The sequence below is a fragment of the Megalobrama amblycephala genome, linkage group LG4, assembly GCF_018812025.1.
Source record: "Megalobrama amblycephala isolate DHTTF-2021 linkage group LG4, ASM1881202v1, whole genome shotgun sequence".
Taxonomy (NCBI): Eukaryota; Metazoa; Chordata; class Actinopteri; order Cypriniformes; family Xenocyprididae; genus Megalobrama; species Megalobrama amblycephala.
The window spans coordinates 6927759-6939389 of record NC_063047.1 but is presented as its reverse complement, the minus strand read 5'-3'; the positions used below and the strand labels follow the sequence as shown (position 1 = coordinate 6939389).

At 38.0% G+C, this 11631-nt stretch overlaps 2 protein-coding genes across 2 annotated transcripts in view; one reads left to right on the top strand and one right to left on the bottom strand.

Moving 5' to 3' along the window:
* The first annotated feature begins 804 nt into the window (after nt 1-804).
* ficd (FIC domain protein adenylyltransferase) lies at nt 805-6094 on the top strand. Its single transcript, XM_048187078.1, has 3 exons — nt 805-960; nt 1481-1793; nt 3873-6094. The coding sequence occupies exons 2-3, from the start codon at nt 1523-1525 to the stop codon at nt 4949-4951; spliced, it is 1350 nt and encodes a 449-aa protein (XP_048043035.1). The 5' UTR covers nt 805-960; nt 1481-1522; the 3' UTR covers nt 4952-6094.
* Nucleotides 6095-6195: 101 nt separating this feature from the next.
* Nucleotides 6196-11631, bottom strand: part of sart3 (spliceosome associated factor 3, U4/U6 recycling protein) — a 39503-nt gene continuing 34067 nt past the window's right edge. The window contains exons 15-19 of the mRNA XM_048187077.1: nt 10632-10800; nt 10047-10501; nt 9746-9898; nt 9360-9547; nt 6196-8089 (exon numbers count right to left, since the gene is read on the bottom strand). Coding sequence (XP_048043034.1) covers nt 7879-8089; nt 9360-9547; nt 9746-9898; nt 10047-10501; nt 10632-10800 — 1176 coding nt within the window. The 3' untranslated portion in view covers nt 6196-7878. The remainder of the gene's footprint in view (nt 8090-9359; nt 9548-9745; nt 9899-10046; nt 10502-10631; nt 10801-11631) is intronic.

Genomic DNA, 11631 nt, shown 5'->3' with positions numbered 1-11631 from the left:
CTTAACCGCTCTGCTTAACCGTCGGACCTCGCAAGTGTTTTCCACAACTTACTATTCAGAAAAAAGTTCGAAAGCACTTGTTATGCGCTCAATGCACGAAACTTACTTTTAGCGTTAGGTGACGTTAAGTTCCTATTACCAACACAATCCAATCTGAATTTAATACATAGCCTACATTGTTCGACCGGACATAATAACTGTTATTTGTGTTTGTGCACGTGATATCAGGAAGCAATCAATGTATACACACATAACGGCAAAGCGCAAATCGAGTTACCCCTCCCACTTCTGCTAGTATTACTGAGATATCTTATTTTACTGCAACTTTCTGTTTCTGCTTCTTTATCATATTTATAGTGTGTGATTTATAAATTACCTTATATCCTACATCACATATTTTGATTTTGGACGTCTGGTCACTTTATATCTCATATCAGAATATTATATAACTGTTAAGCCTACTATGAATATTAAAATACACTGAACAATGTGTCCTGTATCATAGCTACATGAATGACCTTTGCAGCAAAAAAACCCCCGCGTCAAAATCAGTTAGGTATTCAGTGAGATATGATTAATTAAATGCGCTGACAGCTCATTGCACCTGTCAAACAAGTTACACTGAGTGGAGCTGGCGACCGGTCCAAGATGGCGGCTCCACGGCTCGTCCAATAGGCAGTAGCGTTCGATAACTTTAACAGTAAACAGCATTACGTACCAACAGATCCGTCTTGTCCAATCAAATAGTTTCACGATGTGAAAAATGTGTTGCTGCAAGTGGGTGTGTGGCATATATCTGACCAATCACTGAGCACGTACTAAGTAAAATCAACCTATCAGCTTTAACCTTACAAGTAGGCCATACTCGTTCCGCGGAAGTTGACGTTGCTAACAGCAGGACAAATATTTCTTATCATATCCATGATTTATATTGAGAATAACACGTCTATAACTAATAAGGTATGTTTGAACATTTGCGTCTTGTTTTACATTTTATAAAGGACATAACTAGCTTAGGGTTTTAGGGTTTGGTGAAAGTCTTTTTGAAGAAATGTATGAATGTTGTAATCACTGCCGTTGTCATGGACTGTTCATTTTAATGTATCTAACATCGGGGGATCTTTTAGGTATCAAATGTGGAAATATCTTGTACAGTATTACAAGTATTTACCTATTGTGTTATTAAATAAATACAATGTCAGTGTGTTAAAACAGCATAAAAGACAGGTAAGTTATACATTTCAAATGCTGGTTAGAGTACATTGATCATGAGTACATTTTACTCTGATCATCAGACTGCCAAAGAACATGAGAAAGCATTGTAAATTTGGTTACAAATCACTGGACATAAGAAGGAACATTCAGACTATTTCACAAACTGTCAGAATCCCAAGACCCACCTGACTTACATTAGACTATAAGGAGAAAAATTACAGTTATCTTGATTTAACATTTTATGTCTTAACCCTCTTCCTCCTAGAATGTTGGACTTGTGGCCTGAGAAATCTGGATTCCATGATTAATGGCAGCTCTAACAGTACTACGTCATGCCAGCAGCAGTCCTCTGCTCTGGGGATGGGGACCCGCTCTGTTTGCCATCCTGGGATCTGTATTGGTTCTGTTGCTGCCTTTAGCAGGCATAGAGGAGCAATGCTGTGCCACGCTGAAGGGTCTTGCTCTTTTGCGCTGCCAGCTGTGGGGGGGCGTCCAGCGGCCTGTGGTGCACACAACTAGCCTGACGGTCCCCTTCACAGCGCTAGACCTCCTGCCACAAAAAGTCAAGCCCAGTAAAGGTACAGTTGAAGATGCTATTGACTTTTTATTGAGTGGCTGAATGTCATAAAACATGAGTCAAAATGGACTTTATTTACGTTCTTAGTGCATGTACCTGGACTTATTATGCATAATTTATTGATGAATTATTTATGTTATTCAAAATTAAAAATTGATAGTTCATACTTGTTTTATCACATTCAACAAAAAATACATGCAAACTTTGAGGGATGTTTCTTAATTGAGGGATGGACAAATAATTGTTTCCCAAAAGCCTGTTGTGTCATATATTTGACATTTATATTAACATGAAAAAAAAGTAAAAAGAAATGTATATTTTGACATAAAAAAATGGTATAATGGCATGAATAATCAAGTAAACCCAAGTTGCTTCAGTTCAGTAAATGTTTATCTTACATTGGCTTTATAAAAATCATTAAAGATATGAGTATAAAAGACTTCTTTATTTAAAAAAAGTACTATCAATCAGAGGACAGAAGGCATGAAGTAGATTGTGTAAGTTTTTCAGAAAAAGTTTTGGTCCTATTGATAATTTATATGCCCTATAAATTGCATATTAAATATTATACTGTATGCTAATATGTTCATAAATAGGCAATATATTTATTGTTGAACAATATTTTATAAAGAATGTTTTAAAACATTTGGCTAACATGTTGTAACATGCATTGCCTTGTTGCATTCTTTTTTCAGTGAATTTATACTCCTAAAGGGGCGACATATCCTGGAGGATACAAACATTAAAATCAAAAATAAAAGTTTTCCAAAAAAAAAAAAATCATGAAATTGTATTATTTGTGTCTGAAGAAGATTGAAAATAGCAATAAATTAATTTTCTGATTTCTCTCTATGGTCTTGGCCTTTTTAGGGTTAAAGGGTTAGTTCACCCAAAAATGAAATTTCTGTCATTAATTACTCACCCTCATGTCCTTCCACACCTGTAAGACTTTCGTTCATCTTCAGAACACATTAAGATCTTTTTGATGAAATCTGACGACATTCTGTCCCTCCTTAGACAGCCTTCACAACTATAAATTTGAGACTTTAAAAAGTTCATAAAAAGATTTGAAAAATTATTCCATATGAATTGAGTGGTTTAGTCCAAATTTTCTGAAGAGACTTGATCACTCTTTATGATTCAGGTTTAATTTAGACACACACATATAAACATTGATCAGCGAACATACAAAGAAGCTCAACCAAACCTGAATGATGCACAAGAACAAGTCTCTTCTGGAAGCTCAAACGTGCTGCAGAACACACGAGAATGAACCTCATTGGTTACGCAGCACATTTGAGCTTCCGGAAGAGGTTCGTTCTTGTGCGTCATTCAGGTTCGGTTGAGCTTCTTTGTATGTTCTCGTCAAAGTTCCAGTTGTGAAGGCAGTCTATGAAGGGACAGAAAGCTCTCAGATTTCATCAAAAAAGATCTTCATTTGTTTGGAACAACATGAGGGTTTTCATTTTTGGGTGAACTAACCCTTTAAGGAGAAAATACTCCGCAATGGTGGAATTTGCACATCTTAAAACATATATTAAAAACACCACATAGTCATAAAAACAACATTAATGGGGTCTTTAATTTATTTTCATTTTTAGTTTTAGTAATTTCTGTACATTAATTTAAACCAAGATTTCTAACATTTTTAATAGTTTTTAGTTTTAGTTAATAACAACACTGTTCTGGTAATGCCCATTGTTTCATGATTCAGTCAATTCACTCCTTCTGAATTTGAATTTAGAATTTCCCATTTGAATTTTTTGAATCCTGTTGAATTTCCTGTTCCTTAGATGTTCAAATATGTTCAGTAACGCAAGTAAAAAGGTTTGTGAACTGCATTTCTTTTGACAGTTTTTATTCTAATATGCTTTTGTCTCATCTAGCTTTTGAATGCTTGACAGACACTAAAACTCATTGGAAGCTCATTGCAAGTTTAAAAGCAATTTACTGTGTCAAAAATTCAGATAAAAATGATACAAATTTGAAAATGAAACTTTCGAGTGATAGTGACTATTGATTATGCATCTCTCAGTTGAAATGTCATGCTGTATAACGCTGACCATCTGTTTGTTTACAGAGACTCAGTTGGAGGCAAAGGCGGCTCTCCAGCAGGCTTTGGAGATGAAGAAAACTGGAAAGAGAGAGAAAGCTCACAAGCTGCTCGTCCACGCGCTCAACATGAACCCTGAGTTTGTGGAGGCGCTCACTGAACTGGGAACCATTCTGGAGGAGGAAAAAGACGTCGTCCAAGCTGACCACCTCTACACCAAGGCCCTCGCCATCTCGCCTTGTAACGAGAAGGCTCTGGTGAGCAGGGATCGCACACTCCCATTAGTAGAGGAAATAGATCAACGGCACTTTGGAATCATCGATGGAAAGGTGCGACGTCTCATGTCCATCCCCAAGGGCAACTCTGCCTTGCGTCGGGTCATGGAGGAGACCTACTACCATCATATTTACCACACCGTTGCTATCGAAGGCAACACGCTCACTCTGTCGGAGATTCGCCACATTATTGAGACCAGATATGCTGTACCAGGTAAGAGTCTTCAAGAACAGAACGAGGCCATTGGCGTGGATGTAGCCATGAAGTACATCAACACCACCCTGCTGTCCCGTGCTGGAGCGATCACTGTAAATGACATCCTAGAGATACACCGGCGGGTTCTAGGCTACGCCGATCCCGTCGAAGCCGGGCGATTCCGTGCTAGCCAGGTGTTCGTGGGACATCACATCCCACCGCACCCGCAGGACTTAGACAGGCACATGCAGGAGCTGGTGCAGTGGTTGAACTCTGAGGAAGCGCTGCATCTACACCCGGTGGAGTTCGCAGCTCTCGCGCACTATAAACTGGTTTACGTGCATCCGTTTGTGGACGGGAACGGACGGACGTCCCGACTGCTCATGAATTTAATCTTAATGCAAGCTAGTTATCCACCGATCACCATTCGGAAAGAGCAGAGGGCAGAGTATTACACCGCCCTGGATACAGCCAACGAGGGCGACGTTAGACCCTTTATTCGATTTATTGCAAAATGCACAGAAATTACACTTGATACGCTACTGATAGCCACGGCCGAGCATGCAGTTGGGCTGCCCGGGTCTAGTAATCACGCCTGCCCTGACTGTAAACACACTATACCTGCGCATAGCTGAAAGATGTATGTTGGTAGATGGAAAAATATTGCACATGCATGTAAATTAAAGTGCCATATAGTCCATATCAGTCTCTGAAATAAATCACTGTCCAACCTTATAGTGCTAGACTCATGCGACCACAATGGACAAGTTGTCAATCCATTTTAAGGTGTTATTTTATTTTAATTTTTTTTGGTGCATTTAATGTGTAGCTGTATTTGTTAGAAATTCTGTTTGTTTTTTGACTGTTTGAAATGTTCATATTTTACCCTTACAACTTTGTTGTCAGTTTTAAATTTGAAATGAAAGAAAAGCGTTTCTTTTCCACTGAATGAACAGTATTGGATCATATCCTCAGATCTTTTAACAAGTAAATCCTTCTGATTGTGAGTTAATGATAATGTAGCATACATGAACTCTGCTGTCTGTATGGGAGCAATATTCATAATGATACATGTGTGGTGTTTATCTGTATAATTTGAAATTTTTCCTGTCTCAAAATCCAAGCTTAAGCTAAGTTTGCTTGGAAAAAGAACAGGTCTGTGAAATGCTGAAAGATTGCAGTTCCATTTAATTTTTAGTTATGATTTTCAGACGCTTCACCAGCTGAAGTACATTTATTGTGAACTCTACAGCTTGTTGGACACATTTCTGTCTTTGCATAAGCCTTGCTGGCAGGCTACAGTAAAGAAATGTCATGCTCAAAAATTAATGTCCGTCAAACTCTGAACTATTAAGTAATAGTTAACCTTTGCCATTGCCTAGAGCATAATCCCTGATTTTGTTTTATATAATGAGTTTCTTTTAAGGTATATTTTCAAAGGTCATTCATTTTGAAATGTAACTGAAGTACATTTTCTTCTTTTGCGATTTGAAAATGATTATTCAGTGATGTACAATGCACACGTTTTCTTATTGCCTACAGCTGCTCAAAATGGTATTTAGGAAGATTATTGATTACAGGAATATTGTTGAAATGTTTTATTAAGAATGTTAGGGACTTTTATTTATTTTATTTTTGATCAACATCTTTTCATTTTGGGTTTGCCACTATTTTTAAGCACTTTAGTTTGATCTATTTAAACATAGCTTTAATTTATTTTACTACTAAAAAGCTATTTTATTATTGTGTGTAATAAATTATTGTGCAACTTCTCATTTCCTTCTAGTGTTTAGTGGATTTATGTCTTAATTGCTGTGAAATATGACCTTTAAACAAAGATAAAAACCAGTGTGCACACAAATATCACACAAGTCATATGTTTGACAACCACATACATTTAATTGCTTCATTAAACAATTTAGGCCTTAAAACAAAGAGGAAAAATAAAACCATATGACTAACATGACCAACACAAGAACTACAACAGGAACATTATTAGAAATTATTATGAGTGCCTAAAGAGGACACTGACGTGGTAAATAAAAATGACCGATCTATAATCAAATAATTGATAGAGTTAACCAAATCAAGAAAGTGCACAGTTTACCACATCTATACCATGATTTCATTATTTTTAATGTTGAACAAGACATTGCAACAGCACTTTTTTTTTCCTCAATCACTACTGTAGGCCACTGTGGTGATCAAACGCAAATATATAGAGCTACTTTTTTTTTTTTTTTTTACTTTGTTCAAAATATACAAATGTTTTACAAAACTGGCCAACTATTGAGGGGTGTGAACAAGAATCAAACACAATCAAAAGAACAATGCAGGAGGGAACTGTCTAGTGTAGAACACTGCAGTTAAAAAAAAAAGTCAGCTCAACGTTTATTAGTGGATGAAATACCATCATAGCCATCAAAACCAGTAAATAATACTAATATCCAGGACATTTTAGATGATATATGCTGTGTATATGTACAATACAGTATATGATGGGTTCACAATCAGGTGAACTCATAGTGGAAGGTTCTAGCGATATACAGCTGCATAGATTCAACTTCTGGAAAGGTCCAAATAGGTTCTAAAACTATCTCGCTCCTCAGCCAGTCCTTAGAATATGTGAAATCTAAGGTTCTAGACAGAATTTTGAACTGAATCTGGCTGTGGAGCGCAAGCTTTAACCTTCAGACCATTTTTGAGTACACAAGGTAAGGCAGGTTTACAAGCTGTGTCAGCGGTTAAACAAGATTCTAAGGGCAGCGCTCGGAGAAAATACAAAAATGCGTGATAAAACTCTGCAAATAGAATCTACTAATCTCCAGGACAGGACAGTGCACAGCTTTTAATTCAAGCGCTGCAGTCTAATAAACACCAAAGTTGAACCTCTTAGTCACAAATGTGTTGTTGGCAAGGTGCTGCATTTTATTTGCTGACAAGATCATCTATTATCCCATTTAGTCTTCATTTAGAGCTTTTATGAAGACATTACAGAAGTTAGTTGTAAATCTACACATGCAAATTGGTTGAGTTTCAGATGGTTGTGGTACTGCAAATAAATTATTTATACAACATGCAGTTCAGATAAAATGTAAAATAAAGGTTTTGTTCTTTATTTTTTGTTTTTGTATGCCTTTGACAAGGCAGAGGTGCAGGACGCATCTACAGATCAACTGCCCCAAAGGGACCTATTGAGAAATGAAGCTGCGTTGAAACTTATGATACATCATGTATCTTCATATTAAATGTTCTTGCATATACCTTTTAAAACAATGGTTCACATCTGTTTTAACATCCTGTTAAAAAAATACTTGCTGACAAAATCTGAAATCTGCCCCCCAAAATCCCTTTCTTTATTACTAAGAATTGAAAGAAAACAATATAGCTCACATCTCCATGGATGAGGTGTTAAAATAGTTTTACTATATATCTGGGGTGGTCACGTATTTACAGAAAGTAGGCTAAACTAAAACGCTGTTTCTCCGCCGGACTTCGTAAGGACACAGCATGGCTTTCTGTCAGAAGGCAGGTATTCTTCTTGTGTTATCGGCATACAATTTCACTTTTTGAGGAGCATCCTGGCAAAGTCCTCATTGGACAGGGACTTGGTTTGCATGTCCAGGCTTGCGGTTCCAGGTCCTCCATGCACTCCATCTGTCACTGTGGCATGTGGTGCAGAAATGGTCCCGTTCTCCGCTTTGGCATCTGGAGCACTCTGTCGGTACAGAGAGCGTGGCAGCAGAGAGATCTGAGTGCGTCCTTTTCCCCTCCTGAAAAGAAACAATAATGTTTATGGAGTTACATTGTACTTAATAAAATAAGTACTGAGTAATATTAATTAATTATTTACATGTACTTACTCTAGAGTTAGTTAGGTTTAGGGTTAGTTACTTGTAATTAGGGGTGTCGCAATATACCGGTATTGACGATAACCGTGATATTCAAAGCATGAAATATCGATATCGTGTTAATTTAGGGTGTGACGATATACCGGTATTGACGATAACCACAATATTTAAAATTAATAGGACGCTTATGATATCATGACATGTAAATACTCCAGTGGCAGTACCTGGTTGAGCTCTCAGGTGGCAGTATTGAACCTTAACACTGACACCTGTCAAACAAGACGCAGCACGCGCAGCTATTCCGAGCGGGAGAGTGAGAGGCTCTGTCCACACCTGAAAAAAGTGAGCTCGACAGTATGGACGTTTTTCGCCTCCTTAGACAGCCCAATCCGCAGGATTTGCCTAGCTACAGTCAGTGCAAAGGGTGGCAACACCACCAACCTTTTTACCCACCTCTGTGTCTATCACCCTGTGGATTACGCCATTTTACAGAGTAAGTTGTGATTATTTTACTAGTCATGGAATCGGAAATGTTATATTAACCTGTTAAAAGTGATTTTCTGTGTTCATATATTTAAATAAAGCGTGATTCTATTAATAAGTATCCTACCGCGTTTTCTTTACTCGTCTTATTCAGCGTGATGTAGTTATACATGCAGTTATATGCTCTCAAAATTCAAGATACATAGGTATGTTTTGCCCCGACGACTTTTTGTCATTAATATGATATATATTATAAGATGTAGTTGTTTTACAATATCACACGAGCAAGAGTGCCGTTTTTTTCCAAATCAGCACAAATGCAATGTTCCTTCATCTGATTGTTAAATGAACAATGTGAGTTACATTTTAGACACAGTATTGTTAAAATAGTTTTTCCCTTTATTTCGCCAACGAAAATTTCAAAATGATGAACAGCAGAACAGCCCCCGTGCAACAGAAATGTTTTTGTTTAACTGGCTGAATCCGCGTTTAGAACGAATGAATCTGAGCTTCGTTCCTGAATGAATCACTGACTCACTCACTCATTAAAACAGTGACTTTCTGCAACCTACTAGCAGTTTAGTGCAGTTTTATATTTAAAGTATCTTATTTGTGAATGTTAGTAATTATGTTGTGAACATATGTGGTCTTGGCTACAAGCAGTAATCCAACACATGTGAGAAGCTAACCTGCCGTATCAAGTACTTACGCTCCCTGAGGTTGCCTTTGCATTACTGCCCCCAGGATTCGACTAGGTGCTGCTTTATCTTCCATCTTCCTGCTCGGGGGGTTGCTAATAGCAACAGAGAGTGTGAAGTTCTCCAACATGGTGCCGTCCATCTTCTGCACAGCCTTTGAGGCCTGTGCCTCATTCTCATATTCCACATACGCCAAACCCTACAGAGCACACATAAATTAGTATGGAGAAGAAAAAAAAAAACAGAGTTCTTGTTAAAAAGGTTTTTTTTTGTGTGTGTGTGTGTGTAATGTAATGTAACTAGAGGAATACAAGTAATACATTCTGGTAATATTAGCTTAGAAGAATACTAGGACAGTGTTCTTGTGTATTTATGTTGGTGACAGAGACCTACACACCTTGGGTTTGCCTGAACGGTTGGTGACTAGCCGGATGGCTCTGATTGTGCCGTGTTCTTTACAGAGGTCCTCCAGTGTCTCTTTAGTGCAGGTATACGGCAGGCCCGAGATAAAGATCTTGTGCTTCTCCAATGATGTTTTGTACTTAAAAACCTGCCAGGAAAACATTATGATAAAAATGATTAACATTTTAAAAATGCCAAATAACGCTCACCAAAGGAAATGTAATAATTTTTCACTTGAACATAGGGATGACAAGGAAACACCAAGTCAAAAATGTAGTAGTATACATTCTGGATACCTTGAAATCAGGATTCTTATTCTTGTCCACACAAGGAGACACATACATGGGCCGCCCATCCACCTCCTGCCTGTCTAGTTTCAGTGCCTCAGGTACAGCCAGACGGTCCTCAAACTGCACGTAGCAATAGCCTCTAAACACACCTTTTGGTGTATACACGAGCCGCACCTGCTGTACAGTCCCACAACCCCCAAACAATGTTCGCAGCTTGCCCTCGGGGTCCTCCAGGTTAAAGGCCAAGTTACTGACAAACACACTATTTTCATCTTTGCGCTGCTCCTTTGACACATCCTGTGGTTCTGGCACTCCCTGCTGGTTCTTACGGAAACCAGGCGGCTCAGTTTTACGCTGTGGTGGAGCTCGTCGGCCGAAAAGCCCACTTTCTGTCTCCATGAGCTCCTCCGTGGTCGTGCAGCCAAAGTCCTCCTCCCCTCTGAGCCTCTTGAAAGGCAGCTCTGCACACATTTTATATATCAGTACAGTCAAAGTCTACAAATTGGCATTTTGTTTGGAAATTACCTCAACTTTCTCTGAAAACAGATTTTTACACAGAATTATAATACTTAAAAAGCTCTCCATTCATACCTGCATCGTCTCCCCATTCGTCCTCACACTCATCTTCAGCTTTCCGTTTATCCCCCGTTCTGTTTGCTTTCTGGCTCTTCTTTTGGCCTTTTTTATCTGCCTTGGCTTTTCTCCGGTGCTCGGCTTTCTCCTCCTCTTGTCTGGCTAGGAGAGCCTCTTTTTCAGCCACCTGCAGAAACAGCATACAGACGTCTTAAAAACCACAGCAAAAGAACATTTCTACAGCTTCCTGCCAGATGCCTCAAACATAATATAAATAATAACTACTTCTGGTATTTTTATAGGAAAAAGGGCAAAATGAAAATGAAATGTTTGCCAAGTATGGAGAAAATCCCAAAAAGGCTATTTATAGGACTGGGGTTTAGAATCGTAAGAAATGTTCCCATTCCGGTTCTGGTTCCGATTCCATTAAAATGATTAAACTAATAAAAAAAAATAAAAAAAATAGTAGTAAGGAAAAAATGCACAATACTCAACTCATTATTTAGCAATTTTTGCAAAAATAATTAATTTTTCTGAGGGAAAATCAACATGTCTGCTTTCTCTGGGAGAATTCGGGATCTTTCCTGGCTTATTGTATCTCCAGAAGTGGAAAATGCCCTCTCAGAAGGGTAGAGGATGCTTGAAAACACATGTAAGATCCAGACAGGAGAAACACAATATTTTTTAAAATTGGTTTGAATGAATAATTCATAAAGACTTCACTTGTTTCATTACTGGATGAATCAGCAACGAAATCTCTTGACAAATACATTTTTAAGTCACTTGTCGTCACCAAGTGGCATAACAATGTAATCGATACAGTCATTATTTAAAGCGCCAAGTTACTTTCAAAATGTAGACATCAGTGTTTATATCTGAACTATAAACTTTTATCTCAGTACTTCTGTGATAGTTTTAATATTTGTGTAACACAGAAATAATGATACTGTGTGGTTGAAAAGACTGTTTGTGTAGCGGTTTCATACCTACACATGATAACAGTTCTCTCTGGGTCAGC

Bases quoted from the DNA above. Each gene is read 5' to 3' on its own strand.
- ficd (XM_048187078.1), top strand. From the start codon at position 1,523: ATGGCAGCTCTAACAGTACTACGTCATGCCAGCAGCAGTCCTCTGCTC. The intron at 1,794-3,872 runs GTACAGTTGAAG...GTTTGTTTACAG, and splicing joins AAAAGTCAAGCCCAGTAAAG to AGACTCAGTTGGAGGCAAAG.